The sequence below is a fragment of the Cryptomeria japonica genome, chromosome 8, assembly GCF_030272615.1.
Source record: "Cryptomeria japonica chromosome 8, Sugi_1.0, whole genome shotgun sequence".
Classification (NCBI taxonomy): domain Eukaryota; kingdom Viridiplantae; phylum Streptophyta; class Pinopsida; order Cupressales; family Cupressaceae; genus Cryptomeria; species Cryptomeria japonica.
The window spans coordinates 400,251,951-400,267,986 of record NC_081412.1 but is presented as its reverse complement, the minus strand read 5'-3'; the positions used below and the strand labels follow the sequence as shown (position 1 = coordinate 400,267,986).

Sequence of the window (16,036 nt, the reverse complement as noted above, 5' to 3'; positions counted from 1 at the left end):
TGTACATTTGGCAGCTGCCCTGAATAAGGTTGTATGCTTGTTTCTTCCTCAAGGACTATTCTCCAAGTCATTATCTCCTTTCATCTGCTATGCGCCAGATTTTGAGTCACGAGGTAATTTACCAAGTTTTTGACTTGTAAGCACTTTCTCAGATTTGACATAGCCTTTTGATTAAATCTGCTGCAGAGTAGCTAGCCTTTATTTCCTCAAAAGGCTAATTGATTTGATTTTACATTCAACAATTTTTGTTGCAGTTTGAGAAGCAGACAATATTGCGTGATTTTAATGCTAGAAATGATCGGGCAAATGCAGTAGCTACCTTGCTACAAGAAGTCTCTATTACTGAAGCATCTGAAACACATGTAGAGAAAGACACTGATAATCTTTCTACAGTTGAAAAAGCATCAAAGCATTTCGCTTCTGACAATGAAAGAAACAAATGTGTACCTTCAATAGTAAATCTTTTTAATTCCAAGGGTTTAAACAGAGAAGCAGTACAAAACAAATCCATTTCATCTGTTGTTGATTCCAAGTCCAAACTGCCAGGAACAGTAAAGAAGCCTGCTGCCAGTTTTGATTTCTTTGAAAGGTACGAGTTACATTTGACTCCTGGTTTGGTAGAGTATCTTTTGTATGTTAATTTGAGGTAGAATTTCACTTGTGATGTGTTCTTCCATTTTTTCTTAGCAATTCCATGAGTTAGTTATATTTGACTGCCTTCACTGAAATAATGTTAGCATCGGTTTTGACTTTTAAGGCATTTAGCAAGAATGCCTATTCACTATCTTGACTTTGAGTTCAGTATGAATGTGTTTATTTGCAAAGAAAGTTTCTAGCCATGGATAGGATTTATTATTAGAAGAATTTTTTCCCAGAAACTTAGTTGTATACCTCTTCTGGTAAATAGTAAATTTCTATTTTTTCCTATCAACATAATGAATGAAAATCATGGCAAGGATCAAGGGTCTCATTTCCTATCAACATAGTGGTTAAAAATCATAGCAAGGATCAAGGACCTTATATTCCATCAACACAGTTGTTGAAAATCATGGCAAGGATAAATAATAAATTCTGATGGCATTGGGTTAGAAGGCCTAGGAAATTTATCCTGGTCTTTCTGTATCATAAGTTCAATATCTATCCACTAATTTTTTGGTGGTTACAGTAGTGTTCGGATGTGGATGAGCCTTTTGGGCTGTATATCATGCAGGATCCTACCAGTGACTCATGCTCAGCATGATAAATGCTCATAAGTGATACAGGGAATACAAATTGCAGGTTTTATAAAAGGCTGAGTAGCCTTAGAAACATTTGGAAAACCCCATTAGAGATACAAAAAAACTTGTTTTGATTGGTTTCAAGAGAAATCGCTTTGGTTAAAATTAAGCATGAGAAATTGAGAATGGCTACGTTACCCCAAGTTTCCGGGACGGGGGGACGGGGGGACAGGGGGACGAGTTTCCGGGACGGCAAATTTTTTTGCCAAATTTGGGGATGGGGGGGGGATGGCAAAGGGGACGGCTATATAAAATATAGGGAAAATTTAAAATATATAGGAAAATTCTAAATGTTCATATGAAAACATGGATAAAGCATGCATCTATACATTATATTCATATGAAAACATGGATATAGCATGCGTATGATACTATGAAAACATTTTAGAATGCAAACATCGAACATACAACATTATCAATAGACTCAATACTCAATATGCACTCATAATTCAGAATTTCAATTCATTCACATTGTCAATATGCATATCATAATAGATATTAAAGAAATAACATACAAAATGCCCAAAGGCCACACTGCTGCCATATTGTTTCATTGTCAATTGCGATATGGAAATCAAAATAGTACTAAGTAAATACTAAAATTGCTTAATGTTGCCTTTTAATTTTTGATAGAGGGCCCATGTTAGAAAAATAATAAAATATAGATAGTCGTATTTTGATTTCATAACTATTCAAATTCAATAATAAAAAAATTGATAGTCGATTTTTAAAATTTTTCAATATAGAGGGCCCATGTTAGAAAAATTTAAAATACGACATTTTTTTTTTTATATTTTTCCCTAGCCCTAGATGTGGGGGACGTCTAGCTGTCCTCGGGACAGCTGGGACGTCCCCAATCCATCCCCAGCCATCCCCGGGACGTACAGACATCCCCCCCAGCTAGGGAAGCCGTCCCCCTGTTTCGGGGACGTCCCCTCAAAATTCTGACAATTTGGGGACGGGGGGGGGGGACGTCCCCTGGCCGTCCCTGAAACGTCCCCGGAATGTCCCCAGGACTGGGACGGCGGTTTTCAGGTAGGGGACGCGTCCCTGGGTTTCGTAGGAGAATGGTGATCACTCACCTGAGAATGCTGGAGTTTTCCTTGAATTTGTATTCCCTGAAGAAGTAGAAGGAACTATTCATGTCTTTACAACAAGAATTTTCACTGCTAAAGGCTTTCAGACACTATTCAACATTCTATTAGCAACAAAAATATCTATTGCAGAATACAAGAGGGACACTGGTTGTATTGCAAGAAGAGCAAAGTTTCAGTAACTTTGGCATGGAAAGAAAAGATTGGTTGATGAATCTTCATCAGCACATGTAATTACAAAGGAATTTCAGAATATTCTAAACCTGCAGAGTCTTTTCTCTTCAAATAATTGCAGAATATTATTACAAAGGATTCAAAGATGCCCTCAGGTAGGATTGATCAGATCAAGATGATCAATCATCTCAATGGTGCAGAGAAAGACTAGGGCAAATTATTCTCAAATCCTTAGACAACGATTTGTTGACAGTTGAAGCGGGAATAGTTAGATAGGTTGTGAGGGAATGACATCAGTCTGAGGAGATCATCATGAGTGTGATTATGATGGGGAGTATGCCAACAGAAAAAATTATCCTGTGTGTTGAAGCAGGAGCTGCAGCCAATAGTCCATACATTTTAAATATTTCAGTCAAATATTATATTTAACTATGTGATTGAGTTATGATGCTTGGCTTATGGGCCCCTATGTCCTACATAGAAAATGAATCTGTTGAGTCCAGAGCTAGTTAAAACTCGTTGAAGCCATTCTATGCTGCTTTCCTCGCTCAATTGCTTGGCTCAGTTTAAAATAAAGGCAAGCTCCAATGATCTCTCAAGTGTCTTAGGCTGGTCGCCTAGCAGTTTCCATAAACATTGAATAGTTTTCTGCTTACCCACATATATACTAGAGCTATCAGACTGCCACGTGTCCTAGCTATCCCGGAATAGTGGTGTGTCCAATCGAAGTATCACCCACCACACTAGCTATGGAGTTATTTAACCATCTAGGTCCCACCATGAAGTCACCTGATATATCATATAATATATATGAAAGTGACATGTGGCTATTGCCCGGGCCATGCTAGCTGGTTAGTTGAAGTAACATCTGACTACTACTTGGCACTTGCGTAGTATCATGCCATAACCAACTCGCACATTCAATGATCATATGTCGTGATATCCTTAAAGAATTGTGAAGTCCGAAAATTGCCAGCATCTGATTTTTTCACTCCTAAAACTCTCAACCTGAGTTTGAACTGGTTGTGAAAAATGCAGGAAAACTTACAAAGTCATTGGTTCCAATAATGGTGGCACCTCAAACTCCCAAAGGTTAGGGTGAGCAACCAAATATGCAATAATCTTTGTGCTAGTCCTTTGGAGAAAAAAAATGGGCACAAAGGTGCCCATTGGTGTGAACATATGAATGTGGACGCATCATTTACTAGTCTAGTTTATTTTTCATCTTGTTCATACCTAGCGCATTGAGTTTTCTTATGGAATTTTTGCTTTCCTAGTTTGGTGGAGATGTACTTCACATGTGAGTACATCTCCAATCATCACATAGTGGTTGTCCATTTGCATCTCTTGGTGATGTATCTTGTATAAACCCATCTATAGTTCTCATATGAGTAAACTATCTTGTATAAACCCATCTTGTGTATTTGCACATTGCATCCTTTGTATAGAATATTGTTATTCTATCATTTTTCTCCAATAGATTTTTCTATGATTAGCTCTTGGGCATATTGATCTTGGGTTTGCTACTTTCTTAGATATATTCTTACATCGCCTACCCAATTAAAAGGAAAAATGAAATTCGTGCTAGAATTAAGAAAAGTAGAGAATTATATTAATGTTCCCCAATGACTAATGGCACTAGTGTTCTACCCAAGCTTGAAAAACTCGGATTTTGCAATAACTCGGCAAGGCCAAAAAATTTTAAAAACTCGGGACTCGCCAAAACTCGGCAAAAAACTCGGCAACTTTATCGAACATTTGAAAATACATTTTTTTTTTATATATAATTCAAAAACACACATTTACACCAAATTTGTATAACATATATGATTTCCATGATATATAAATCAAATTTTTTTGGTAATACATAGCAACAAATGCAAGTATCATAGCATAAACCAAAAACCAAGTGCAACATATGTATAAGAGTTCAATACATATCAACGTATCATAGTGACAGTCTCATAGAGTTATAGAGTCATAGACCACAAAACAAGAACCTCTGAAATTCTGATTACATATCAAGTTCAAAGTTTGGTATCAATGAAAATAAGAAATCATAAATTGCGTCTACGACTAAAGCTCAAAACAGATTGTGGCCACTGGGTGGGTGGTGCTGAAGTAGTGGCAACATCCTCAACACTAACAGGTGCCTCTGCTGCATGATCAACCTCCTGCTCCTCCTCACGTGCTGCCACTTCCGCATCCCATTCCTCTCCTGCCCTCTCCAACTCACTCAGCTGCTCATTAGTAAGGAATGGATCCAAATCATTATCAACATCATCAGGAGAAGCAACCCATTCTGCTGCATATGGATCAATGTCATCCAAGTCAAGTGCTTCATGTGAATCTTGCCCTAGCACCTTCTTCTCATGTAATCGAATGTTGTACCACACATAGACAAGATCATTCAAGTGTTGTTGAGTCAACCTATTGCGCTTTTTTGTGTGGATGTTCTCAAAAACACTCCAGTTGCGCTCACAACTAGAAGCACTACAAGGCTGTGATAATATGCGGATGGCAAGCTTTTGAAGATTAGGCGTTGTGGCACCATAATCTTCCCACCACAAATCTGCAAGGATACAAAATGTGATTTATAACTTGTAAAGATTTCAATAATCTTAAAGAGAGAAATAAATGGTAAAAATTAAACATATGTTTTTTTTTACCTGGTCGTAAGGTGGCTCTCCTACGTTTGCAATCAGGTGAAGAAAACAATTCCCCTAAGGCCTTCTTATAACTCTGCAACTCATCAAGTATCAGGTCTCGAAGGATCTCATCATCAACTAATCTTCGAATGCATGTGTCAAGGCCAATTCTAACCTTTGCATCTGCTCTGAAACTCAGAGAGTAAAAAAACTTGGGATTCAAGAAGTAGGCAGCAGCATGAATATGTTGGTGGAGTTGATGGTTCCACCTCCGATCAATTATGCGCCATATGGGTTCATACTTGGTCTTGTTTGACCCATACAAGTGTTGAATCGCCTCTTTGGCCTTATCCATGGCCTCATATAGATACCCCATGGAGTTATGATCCCCATCCACCATTCGTAGCACCCTCACCAACGGTTCTGACACCTAGATATAAAAAATCTAACAAAATCAGCAGATTGAAATATTAGAAAATTAAATAATAAATCATCAATTAAAGTTTCAAAACTTACATTGATGATCTCCTCCACTATCTTGGCAAAATTAGTATCAAAAATGGCAATCACAACCTTCTCTGCTTCAGGCTTTGTAGCATAAGGACTCCCCAACCATCTTTCACTCACGAACATCCGCTTCAGGTTGGGCAGTGTAGCAAGTATGCTCTGCAAGGTGAGGAAATTGGTAGCAAAGCGTGTGACCCCCGACCGCACAAGATCCTTACCTTCAGTGTGCTCTCTCATAAGATTCAGGACCCATGTGTGATTGTAGATGTATTTGGTGATATTCCTTCCATCTTCAACCACTTTCTTTACCCAACTTAGTTTCCCTATGTCCTCAAGGAGCAAGTCAAGACAATGGGCAGCACAAGGGCTCCAAAATAATGTCGGATGTCTAGCCATTAGAAGTTTTCCGGCTGCCACATATGCAGCTGCATTATCAGTCACAACTTGGATGACATTCTGCACTCCCACATCCATCACCACTTCATCCAACATGTTGCACAAGGTCTCCGCATCCTTCACTTCATTGGAGGCATCAATTGATTTTAAAAATACTAACTGTCCTCCTGAAGCAACTAGAAAGTTGATGAGTGTCCTGTTCCTACCATCTGTCCATCCATCAGAAAGAATGGTGCAGCCATTCTTTTCCCAAATAGTCCTTTGCTCTTCCACTAATGCATGAGTGTTTTGGACCTCATCCTGCAATAACGGTCCACTTACCTCGTAACGGCTTGGGGATTTGAACCCCTTACCTGCCACAGTCAACGCGGTGACCAATTGGTCCCAAGATGGACTAGAAATAGCATTGAACGGAACATCGTTGTAGATAAAAAATCTAGCACACACCACCTTGGCTTGTTGGTGAGCCTCTTTATTCCATGCAGTGCCAAGCAATCCAGGTTGTGCACCAGGAGTGTTACGTGGAATAAAGAAGTTTTCCATGTTGCTGTCCAAAGTTCCCTTTGCTCGTATCCGTGGCCCAAGGGAAGAACCAGATGTCCCCACATCTGTATGTGACCCCATGGAACTCAAATCTGCCCTTGGGGCTGCCATTGCCTCTGCTGTTCTCTTTTTTGTTGCCTTCCTTTGATCATATGCTTTAAGCGTTGCTATTGCATCTCTCGTAGCCTCTTCAGTACATTCCGTATAGCTTGTGGTATCTCGGCATTGAATTTTTGCAAGGTGATATTTGAACCTATTAATGCCACCTTTTACAATTTTTTTGCAATGGTTGCAAAAAACATCTCCTCGTTTTGGACCTGGTCTCCCATGTTTCCAACAAGGGTCTCTCTTTTTGCCACCAACTTTAACTGTAGAAGCTGAATCCATTTTCTTTCAAAAAGATGTGGAAAAGAACCTAGCAAAAGAGAGGCAACATTTAGAGATAAATAACATTGTTACCAAAAAAAATCACAAACATCCAAAAATTACAATGACTGTATAACTGTATTTTATTTACAGTCATCTATTAATAGATGACTCTCTAAAATTAAAATTTTTAATTGTTGTGTATTTTTTTAAGTTTTTAACTTCAAATTTAAATTTAAATGAAATACTTTAATACACATTGACATTACACAGTTGACAGTCATTTCAAATGACTATGAGTATTTCACAATTGACTGTGTAATACACAGTCATTAATTACAATATACATTAATGATTAATGTATTACACAGTCATCAGTCATTTGAAAATGACTATGTATTACACAGTCATTTCAAAATTTCAAATGACCGTGTATTACACAGTCATCAGTCATTTGAAATTTTGAAATGACTGTAATGACTGTGTATTACACAGTCATTTGAAAATGACTGTGTAATACACAGTCATTTCTCATTTGAAATGACTGTAATGACTGTGTATTACACAGTCATTTGAAAATGACTGTGTAATACACAGTCATTTGGAAATGACTGTGTAATACACAGTCATTTCAAATGACTGATGACTGTGTAATACACAGTCATTTGAAAATGAATGTGTATTACACAGTCATTTGAAACGACTGTGACTGTGTAATACACAGTCATTTGAAATGACTGTGACTGTGTAATGATGACTGTGTAATACACAGTCATTTGAAAATTTGAAATGACTGTGTATTACACAGTCATTTGAAAATTGAAATGACTGTGACTGTGTAATACACAATCATTTGAAATGACTGTGACTGTGTAATGATGACTGTGTAATACACAGTCATTTGAAAATTTGAAATGACTGTGTATTACACAGTCATTTGAAAATTGAAATGACTGTGATTGTGTAATGATGACTGTGTAATACACAGTCATTTGAAAATTTGAAATGACTGTGTAATACACAGTCATTTGAAAATTTGAAATGACTGTGTATTACACAGTCATTTGAAATGACTGTGACTGTGTAATACACAGTCATTTTGAAATGACTGTGTATTACACAGTCATTTGAAATGACTGTGACTGTGTAATACACAGTCATTTTCAAATGACTGTGTATTATACAGTCATTTCAAATGACTGATGACTGTGTAATACACAATCATACACAGTCATTTGAAATGACTATAATTACTAATGATTGTGTATTACACAGTCATTTGAAATGACTGTGACTGTGTAATACACAGTCATTTTCAAATGACTGTGACTGTGTAATGAATCTAATGATGACTGTGTAATACACAGTCATTTGAAATGACTAAGACTGTGTAATACACAGTCATTTTCAAATGACTGTGTATTACACAGTCTTAGTCATTCGAAATAAAACAATACAAAAAGATACTTGGTCGTGCGTGCAAATGCAAACAATACACAGTCATTTTGACTGTGTAATACACAGTCATTTCAAATGACTGTGTATTACACAGTCAAAATGACTGTGTATTCGAAATAAAACAATACAAAAAGATCACGAATAAACAAGTAAAAACCTGGTCGCGCGTGCAAATGCAAACCCTACTGCAAATCGCGTGGCGTTTTTTGCCTTCCGGAGTCGCGCGAGCCGCGAAATGGAATAAAGACTTCGGTTTTTTTTTTGCCTGCGACTTAAGTCGCGTTTTTCTCGCATTTTGTGCCGCGTTTCGGGCGGGTTTTGGCCATTAACGGCGAGTATTTGCCAAAAAAATCGCGGCGAGTATATGAAAAAATCGCCCCGAGTATTTCCGCGATTAACTCGTGCGCCATTATGGATCGCGATTACTCGCGAGTTTTTGAATTGCTCGCCGAGTTTTGCAAGTATGGTTCTACCCCAATTTTAGTTTTTAAAGTTCTAGTGTCATCTAGGGGCACTACTGTCTAACAAGGGTATTGGTGTTTCTATAGATGCTTTTTTGGAAATGATTGCTCAAATCAAATTGTAAGGGTTTCTCTTGCCTTTTGTTCAACTCAAAATCAAGAATTGGCTTCTCAAAAAATTGGCAATTAGTAAAATAATTTGAAATAGAATCTAGAATAAGATGATGAACTACTACTCATTACCACCTATATATTCTAATATTGGGGATGCCACCTAGGTTGTTCAAATGATCTGATTAGGATCTATGACAATTACAGACAAATGCTTAACAATATTACACAAGTTAATTCAAAGCTTTAATCTGAGCGAATTAACATAATAATGCTTAAATGAACAAAGCATAATAAAGGTAATGAACTGAAAGAAAGAGAGTAGAAAGATAGAAGACAAAACACAATTGATAACGGAGTTCGTCCGCGGGTCGGACTACGTCTCCAGGTCCTGCTCCAATTGGGGGACCGATCTGATTAGCTCCAAAATCAATTACAAGTGTTACAAGATATTCCTTTCAAGCACAATGGCAACATTATTCTCCAATGTGCAGGAATAATGAACAAATCTTCAAGCTCATAATCTCCTTCTCATCACCTGGATGATTTTCAAAGGCCTAATACCCCCTTTTATACATAAAATTAGCCATAATTAGGCTAAAACCACCAAAACCAAAAAATAATCCCCCTTGGGAAAATAATCCCGTAAATATCCTCTTTCCATTTTATGGTTTGGATTTTACTCCATTATTAGGGGTTTGTTTTTAACAAATAACCTTATTTAAATAAGGTTAGGCCGAATATATTTGGTTATGTAAAATATCCTCCAAAAATATCTTATGCACTATTAATAGCGCACCGGCCATCCTTGGTTTTAGGAGACCGGTGGTTGGGAGTTCAACTCCCACCTGCCTCTCTTTTAATAGCACTAAGCGGTTTACGCTTTAAATAAAACTGAGCGCTATGTTTAGCTAAGCGCAAATCTCGTGGTGCAATGGTATTGAGGCAACATCGGAGGTTGAGTTGTTGGGGGTTCGAATCCTCCAACTAACATTTTGGGCCAATACAACTCGAAATTGCTGTGTTTGGAATCATCCACCCATGTGAGATTTGAAACTATTTTAAGGAGCATATCCTCCTGGATCAATCCTCCCCACTAGAGAGCTTTTGGACCTCCGAAAGCTTGATTACTCGGAAAGTAAGTGAGGATACAACTCCCTCACTCTTTCAACCTCCATCCATTGTGCTTTTCCAGGATGCATCCCTTTACGTCCTACTTTAAAGTACTCGATAGCACCTCTTTTTGAAGATCTGACATTTCTCTCATGAATGACATCCTCTGGCAACTCTGACATATACTCAGGTGCAAGGTCATCAATTGAAGGAACTTGAATATTAGCCTCTTCCTCAAATATCATTGGAGGCTCATACAACTTCAGATTTTCTACATTTACAACTGAGTAAATTTGCATATATGGAGGAAGATTAAGGCGAAAGGCATTGGTACCGATCTTTTCCAAGATCTCAAAGGGACCATATCTGATAGGCTTAAGCTTCTTACCTTCACCTTGCATCCTTTCCTTGCTGATATGTAACCAAACACGGTCACCAACCTGAAAATGATGATCTATGTGATGTTTGTCATGTCGAGCCTTGTATTTGGCTTGGCTCTTCTCCAACTGAGCTTCTACTGCCTGATGAATTGCTTGGACTTTTTGAATGAACTTCAAAGCCTTCTCTGCATCATGACGTCCATCTTCAACATCATCTTTTCCAAAGGCAAAGTCCATCGGTGTTCTTGGCAAGTAACCAAAGCAAGTCTCAAAAGGAGACCTCTTTGTAGAAGAATGTGTTGCATGGTTGTAAGCATGTTGCACGTAATAAAGATTCTCATCCCACAACTTAGGATGCTTGCTACAGTAACCTCTAAGAAGATGAACAACTGTCCTGTTGACTACCTCTGTCTGTCCCTCAGTCTGCGGATGGAAGGCTGTACTCTTCTTTAGCTTGGTGTCCATGAGTCCCCACAAAGATGTCCAAAATTCCCCTAAGAATCTAGAATCTCGATCTGATACAATAGAAGTAGGTAACCCAAAATGAACCCATACAAATTGGAAGTACCTATGAGCTGTTAGTTTAGCAGTGACCTGTTTCTTACAAGGCATTAGAATACACATTTTGCTGAACCGATCAACAACAACATACAAATAATCATGTCCCTTCCTAGACATAGGTAAACCTCCCACAAAGTCCATAGACACACTTTCCCATGGACGGGATGGTACAGGTACTAGTGTGTACAAACCCAATTACCTGTTACTTGGTTTACTGGTTGCACACATTACACATCCCTTTATATACTTTGTAACAGTTTCCTGCATACGCGGCCAGTAACAATACTTCTGTAATTGAACCAATGTTTTACTTACCCCGAAATGCCCTGCAATCAAAGAGGTATGTGCTTCTCGAATCACTTGTGCCTGTTCATCTTTAGGAATACACATTTTGCTGAAGTGGTACAACAAGTTATCTTGGACATAGTAATCTTTTTCTTCTACATGTTTACCCTGGATTATAGCTGCATATATGTCCTTAAAGTTCTCATCATTAGCATATTGTTCCTGAAAACTTTCACGAACCATGGAACTATTTTTAAGGATTATCAAAGCATTCTTAACTGGAGGCCTAGAGAGCATATCTGCTACTTTGTTATGGGCACCTTTCTTATACTTAATCACCAAATGAAACTGTTGAAGAAAACCCATCCACCTAAAATGCCTACTTTGTTGAAGTTTAGACTGTGAGTGCAAATACTGAAGTGGCTGATGATCAGTGTGGATTACAGTCTCTTTGCCCATTAAGTAGTGTTTCCATTTCTTAACACTCTGAACTAAAGCATAAAGTTCCTTATCATAAGTGGGATAGTTACTTACTGCTCCCGAAAAAGTTTCAGAGTGGTAGCAGACTAGTTTACCTCCTTGCATGAGTACAGCTCCCATGGCAAACCCGCTAGCATCTGTCTTGATCTCAAATGGTTGATGTAAATCTGGTAAAGCCAGAACTGGTGCGGTGCTCAACTTTTCCTTCAAAGTGTCAAAATCCTTCTGTTGTGGACCTCCCCACTGAAAAGTTGCCTTCGTACTGGTCAATGTGTGCAATGATGAAGCAATAAAAGAGAAGTTTGCAATGAACTTCCTCCAGTACTGAACCGCACCTAAAAAACTCCTGACTTCTGTGACTGTACTTGGCTTAGGCCATTTTACAATACAATCGACCTTTGCAAGGTCTACTTTTAGTTGACCATTCCCTACGACATAGCCTAGGTACACTAAGGATGTCTTAGCAAACTCGCATTTAGACATCTTTACAAAAAGTTTTTCTTTCCTTAATACATCAAGGACTTTTTTAACATGAATTACATGATCTTCCCAAGACTTGCTGAATACAAGAATATCATCTAGGTAGACTATGACAAAATCATCAATAAAAGGACGAAAGACATCATTCATGACTCTCATGAATGTAGCCGGTGCATTACAAAGCCCGAAGGGCATAACCAACCACTCATAAAGTCCTTGTTTTGTCTTAAAAGCAGTTTTCCAAATATCATTTTCTGCAATTTGTATCTGATGATATCCACTACGCAAGTCTAACTTAGTGAAATAAATTGCATGTTTCAACTGATCAAGTAAATCATCAATTCTAGGAAGAGGGTACCTGTTCTTTACCGTTATCTTGTTTAGAGCCCTGTAGTCAATGCACATTCTCCAAGTCCCATCTTTCTTTGGAACCAACACAATAGGAGAACCACAAGGAGATGTACTAGGACGAATAACTCCTTTCTCAACCAACTCTTGAACCTGCTTTTTGATCTCTTCATTTTGCAAGACTGATAACCGGTACATGCCAATGTTTGGAAGTGGCACATCCTGCTGCAACTAAATCTCATTATGTATCTCTCTCTTAGGAGGCAATCCTTTTGGTTCCTGAAACAAGTCATCATAAGCGGAAACAACTTTGACCATTTCAACCTTATGTTTAGGATCACATCCTTTAAATGCCTCAGATGTTTCTTCCTCTTTGGCTTTTACAAGCATTAATACAAAGTTCTTACTAGAGTTGACTAACCTTTTCATCTGACCAGCATTAACTAGTGCAAGATTAGTCTTTACCTTATGTGCCCGTACAATGTATTCAACCTTATCTTTAAAAAGATGGTATTTGTTCTCCCCTCTATAGAAGATAGCTTGTCGATCATACAAATAGGGACTCCCAAGTACAAGACCACAAATATCTAAAGGGACTACATCAGCTTCTACCTCATCTACAAAGTTTGCAGTGATAGCAAATCTTATCTTACATTGTTTAGTTACTTGCAATTGTGCATCATTGCAAACCCATCCCAGAGGGTATGGTTTCGGATGAGGTGTTGTAGTCAAGTTAAGCTTTTTAACAATTTCTTCAGATATCAAGTTAACTTGAGAACCCGTATCAAATAATGTATCAACTTTAGTATGTTTGATAACAACCCGAATATGAAATAATTCATTCCTTTGCTTATCATTCTTAGGAGTAGAATCTTTACTTGTACTTGCACTTATATTAGAAGAACTTGTAGCTGATGAGAGAGATCTACCTTTTTCTTTACCTTGGATTCCAGCAGCAACGATCTTTGTCTCATCTCCAGAGTCAGATCCAAGATCCTGTTGAACTATAGCAGCAGTCTTTTGTTTGTCTTTGTTTCCACCATATCTCTTTGGCCTCTTTTCAGGGTGCAGCTTCCAGCACCTAGAATCATCATGCCCTTCTTTCTTGCAATGTGAGCATGTGGGTTTTTCACCCTCTTTCTTCACTGTAGCTATCTTTTTCCCCTTCCCTTTGTTTTGGGATTTGTTCTCAGACTTAGATGGCTTCTTATCAGACTTATCAATAAAAGAACCCTTACCTCTTGACTCTAGGTGTGTGGCTTGGACACAGACTTCATCAAAGTTACTAGGATTCAAGACTAAAATTGAATGTCTCAGATAAGAGTGAAGACCACCTATGTACTTAAGCAACGTGTCCTGGGTATACAATGGAACATTTAATGCAATAGCCTTCTTTTTGAATTCATGGGTGTAATCCTGGACAGACTGACCTTTCCCTTGCCTAAAAAGTTGCCAGTTCATCAGTAACTGTTGCATATGGCCTAGGGGATAGAATTGCTTCTTGAGAGCATTAACAAAGTCTGACCAAGTTAAATTGATTTTACCATGTTGTGAAGACCCATCCCGAATTCTACTCTCCCACCAGGTTAGAGCTGTACTTCCTAACCGAAGAGTAGCTAATTGAATCCTATCAGCATCATCTAAGAGGTTTTGGACTCTACAATAGACTTCAACCTGTTGAATCCAATCATCTAATTTTTCAGCATTTAATTCCCCACAATACTTTGGTAGATCAAATTTTACATTCAATTTAATCTTAGGCTTATGTGAACTCTTGAAAAGAGAAGAAGACTCAGAATGAGTAGAAGAGGGAGAAGACGGGGAAGAAGGAGAAGAAGGAGATGGGGGTGTTTTTGGAGGCTCATGGTCACCTCCTGGTCTTTTCCCTTTGTTCTCATGAGCTGCACGTCTTCGCATCTTGTCCTCTCTCTCTTGTACTAAAACTTGTACAATGGTTTCCAAATTTTGAAGAGTCTTCTGAATACTCTTATCTTCGGAACCTTCTTCACCACCTTTTCCTTCCATCTGTGATGGTGGATTAGTTCTTCGTTTTCCGATCTCAGGATTATATTCTTCAAGCTTGCCTTCGCCTCGTTGAAACCTGGATCTTGTTAGCATTCAATTCTGCAATACTAGTCAAACAAAGCTCTGATACCAAACTTGATCTGATTAGGATCTATGACAATTACAGACAAATGCTTAACAATATTACACAAGTTAATTCAAAGCTTTAATCTGAGCGAATTAACATAATAATGCTTAAATGAACAAAGCATAATAAAGGTAATGAACTGAAAGAAAGAGAGTAGAAAGATGGAAGACAAAACACAATTGATAACGGAGTTCGTCCGTGGGTTGGACTATGTTTCCAGGTCCTGCTCCAATAGGGGGACCGATCCGATTAGCTCCAAAATCAATTATAAGTGTTACAAGATATTCCTTTCAAGCACAATGGCAACATTATTCTCCAATGTGTAGGAATAATGAACAAATCTTCAAGCTCATAATCTCCTTCTCATCACCTGGATGATTTTCAAAGGCCTAATACCCCCTTTTATACATAAAATTAGCCATAATTAGGCTAAAACCACCAAAACCAAAAAATAATCCCCCTTGGGAAAATAATCCCATAAATATCCTCTTTCCATTTTATGGTTTGGATTTTACTCCATTATTAGGGGTTTGTTTTTAACAAATAACCTTACTTAAATAAGGTTAGGCAGAATATATTTGGTTATGTAAAATATCCTCCAAAAATATCTTATGCACTATTAATAGCGCACCGGCCATCCTTGGTTTTAGGAGACCGGTGGTTGGGAGTTCAACTCCCACCTGCCTCTCTTTTAATAGCACTAAGCGGTTTACGCTTTAAATAAAACTGAGCGCTATGTTTAGCTAAGCGCAAATCTCGTGGTGCAATGGTATTGAGGCAACATCGGAGGTTGAGTGGTTGGGGGTTCAAATCCTCCAACTAACATTTTGGGCCAATACAACTCGAAATTGCTGTGTTTGGAATCATCCACCCACGTGAGATTTGAAACTATTTTAAGGAGCATATCCTCCTGGATTTTCAAACTACCCAGATAAGATTGTATAATTTAATTGAGGATTATGCCAGCCACAAGTCAGCTACACATATCATAATACAATCAATGGTTTAAGGGCATATCATGCCTCCTCTCTTCAGAGGACTGTTGTCCTCGAAGCAGATCAAGTATGGATGCTTTTATATAAAATCTCCATTTTTCTACATAACAACTTTGACTGAAGAATTTTTCCACTTGATCAAATACTTTGTGATCACCCTTTTCTTTAGCCTCCTAATGTGTGTTTGAAGGATTCCCCCAAGTTCCA

General features: G+C 38.1%; 1 protein-coding gene across 1 annotated transcript in view; it reads left to right on the top strand.

Annotated features, from left to right (window-relative positions):
• Positions 1-16,036, top strand: part of LOC131079450 (uncharacterized) — a 163,074-nt gene that overhangs the window by 127,529 nt on the left and 19,509 nt on the right. The window contains exons 21-22 of the mRNA XM_058017404.2: positions 54-113; positions 255-589. Coding sequence (XP_057873387.2) covers positions 54-113; positions 255-589 — 395 coding nt within the window. The remainder of the gene's footprint in view (positions 1-53; positions 114-254; positions 590-16,036) is intronic.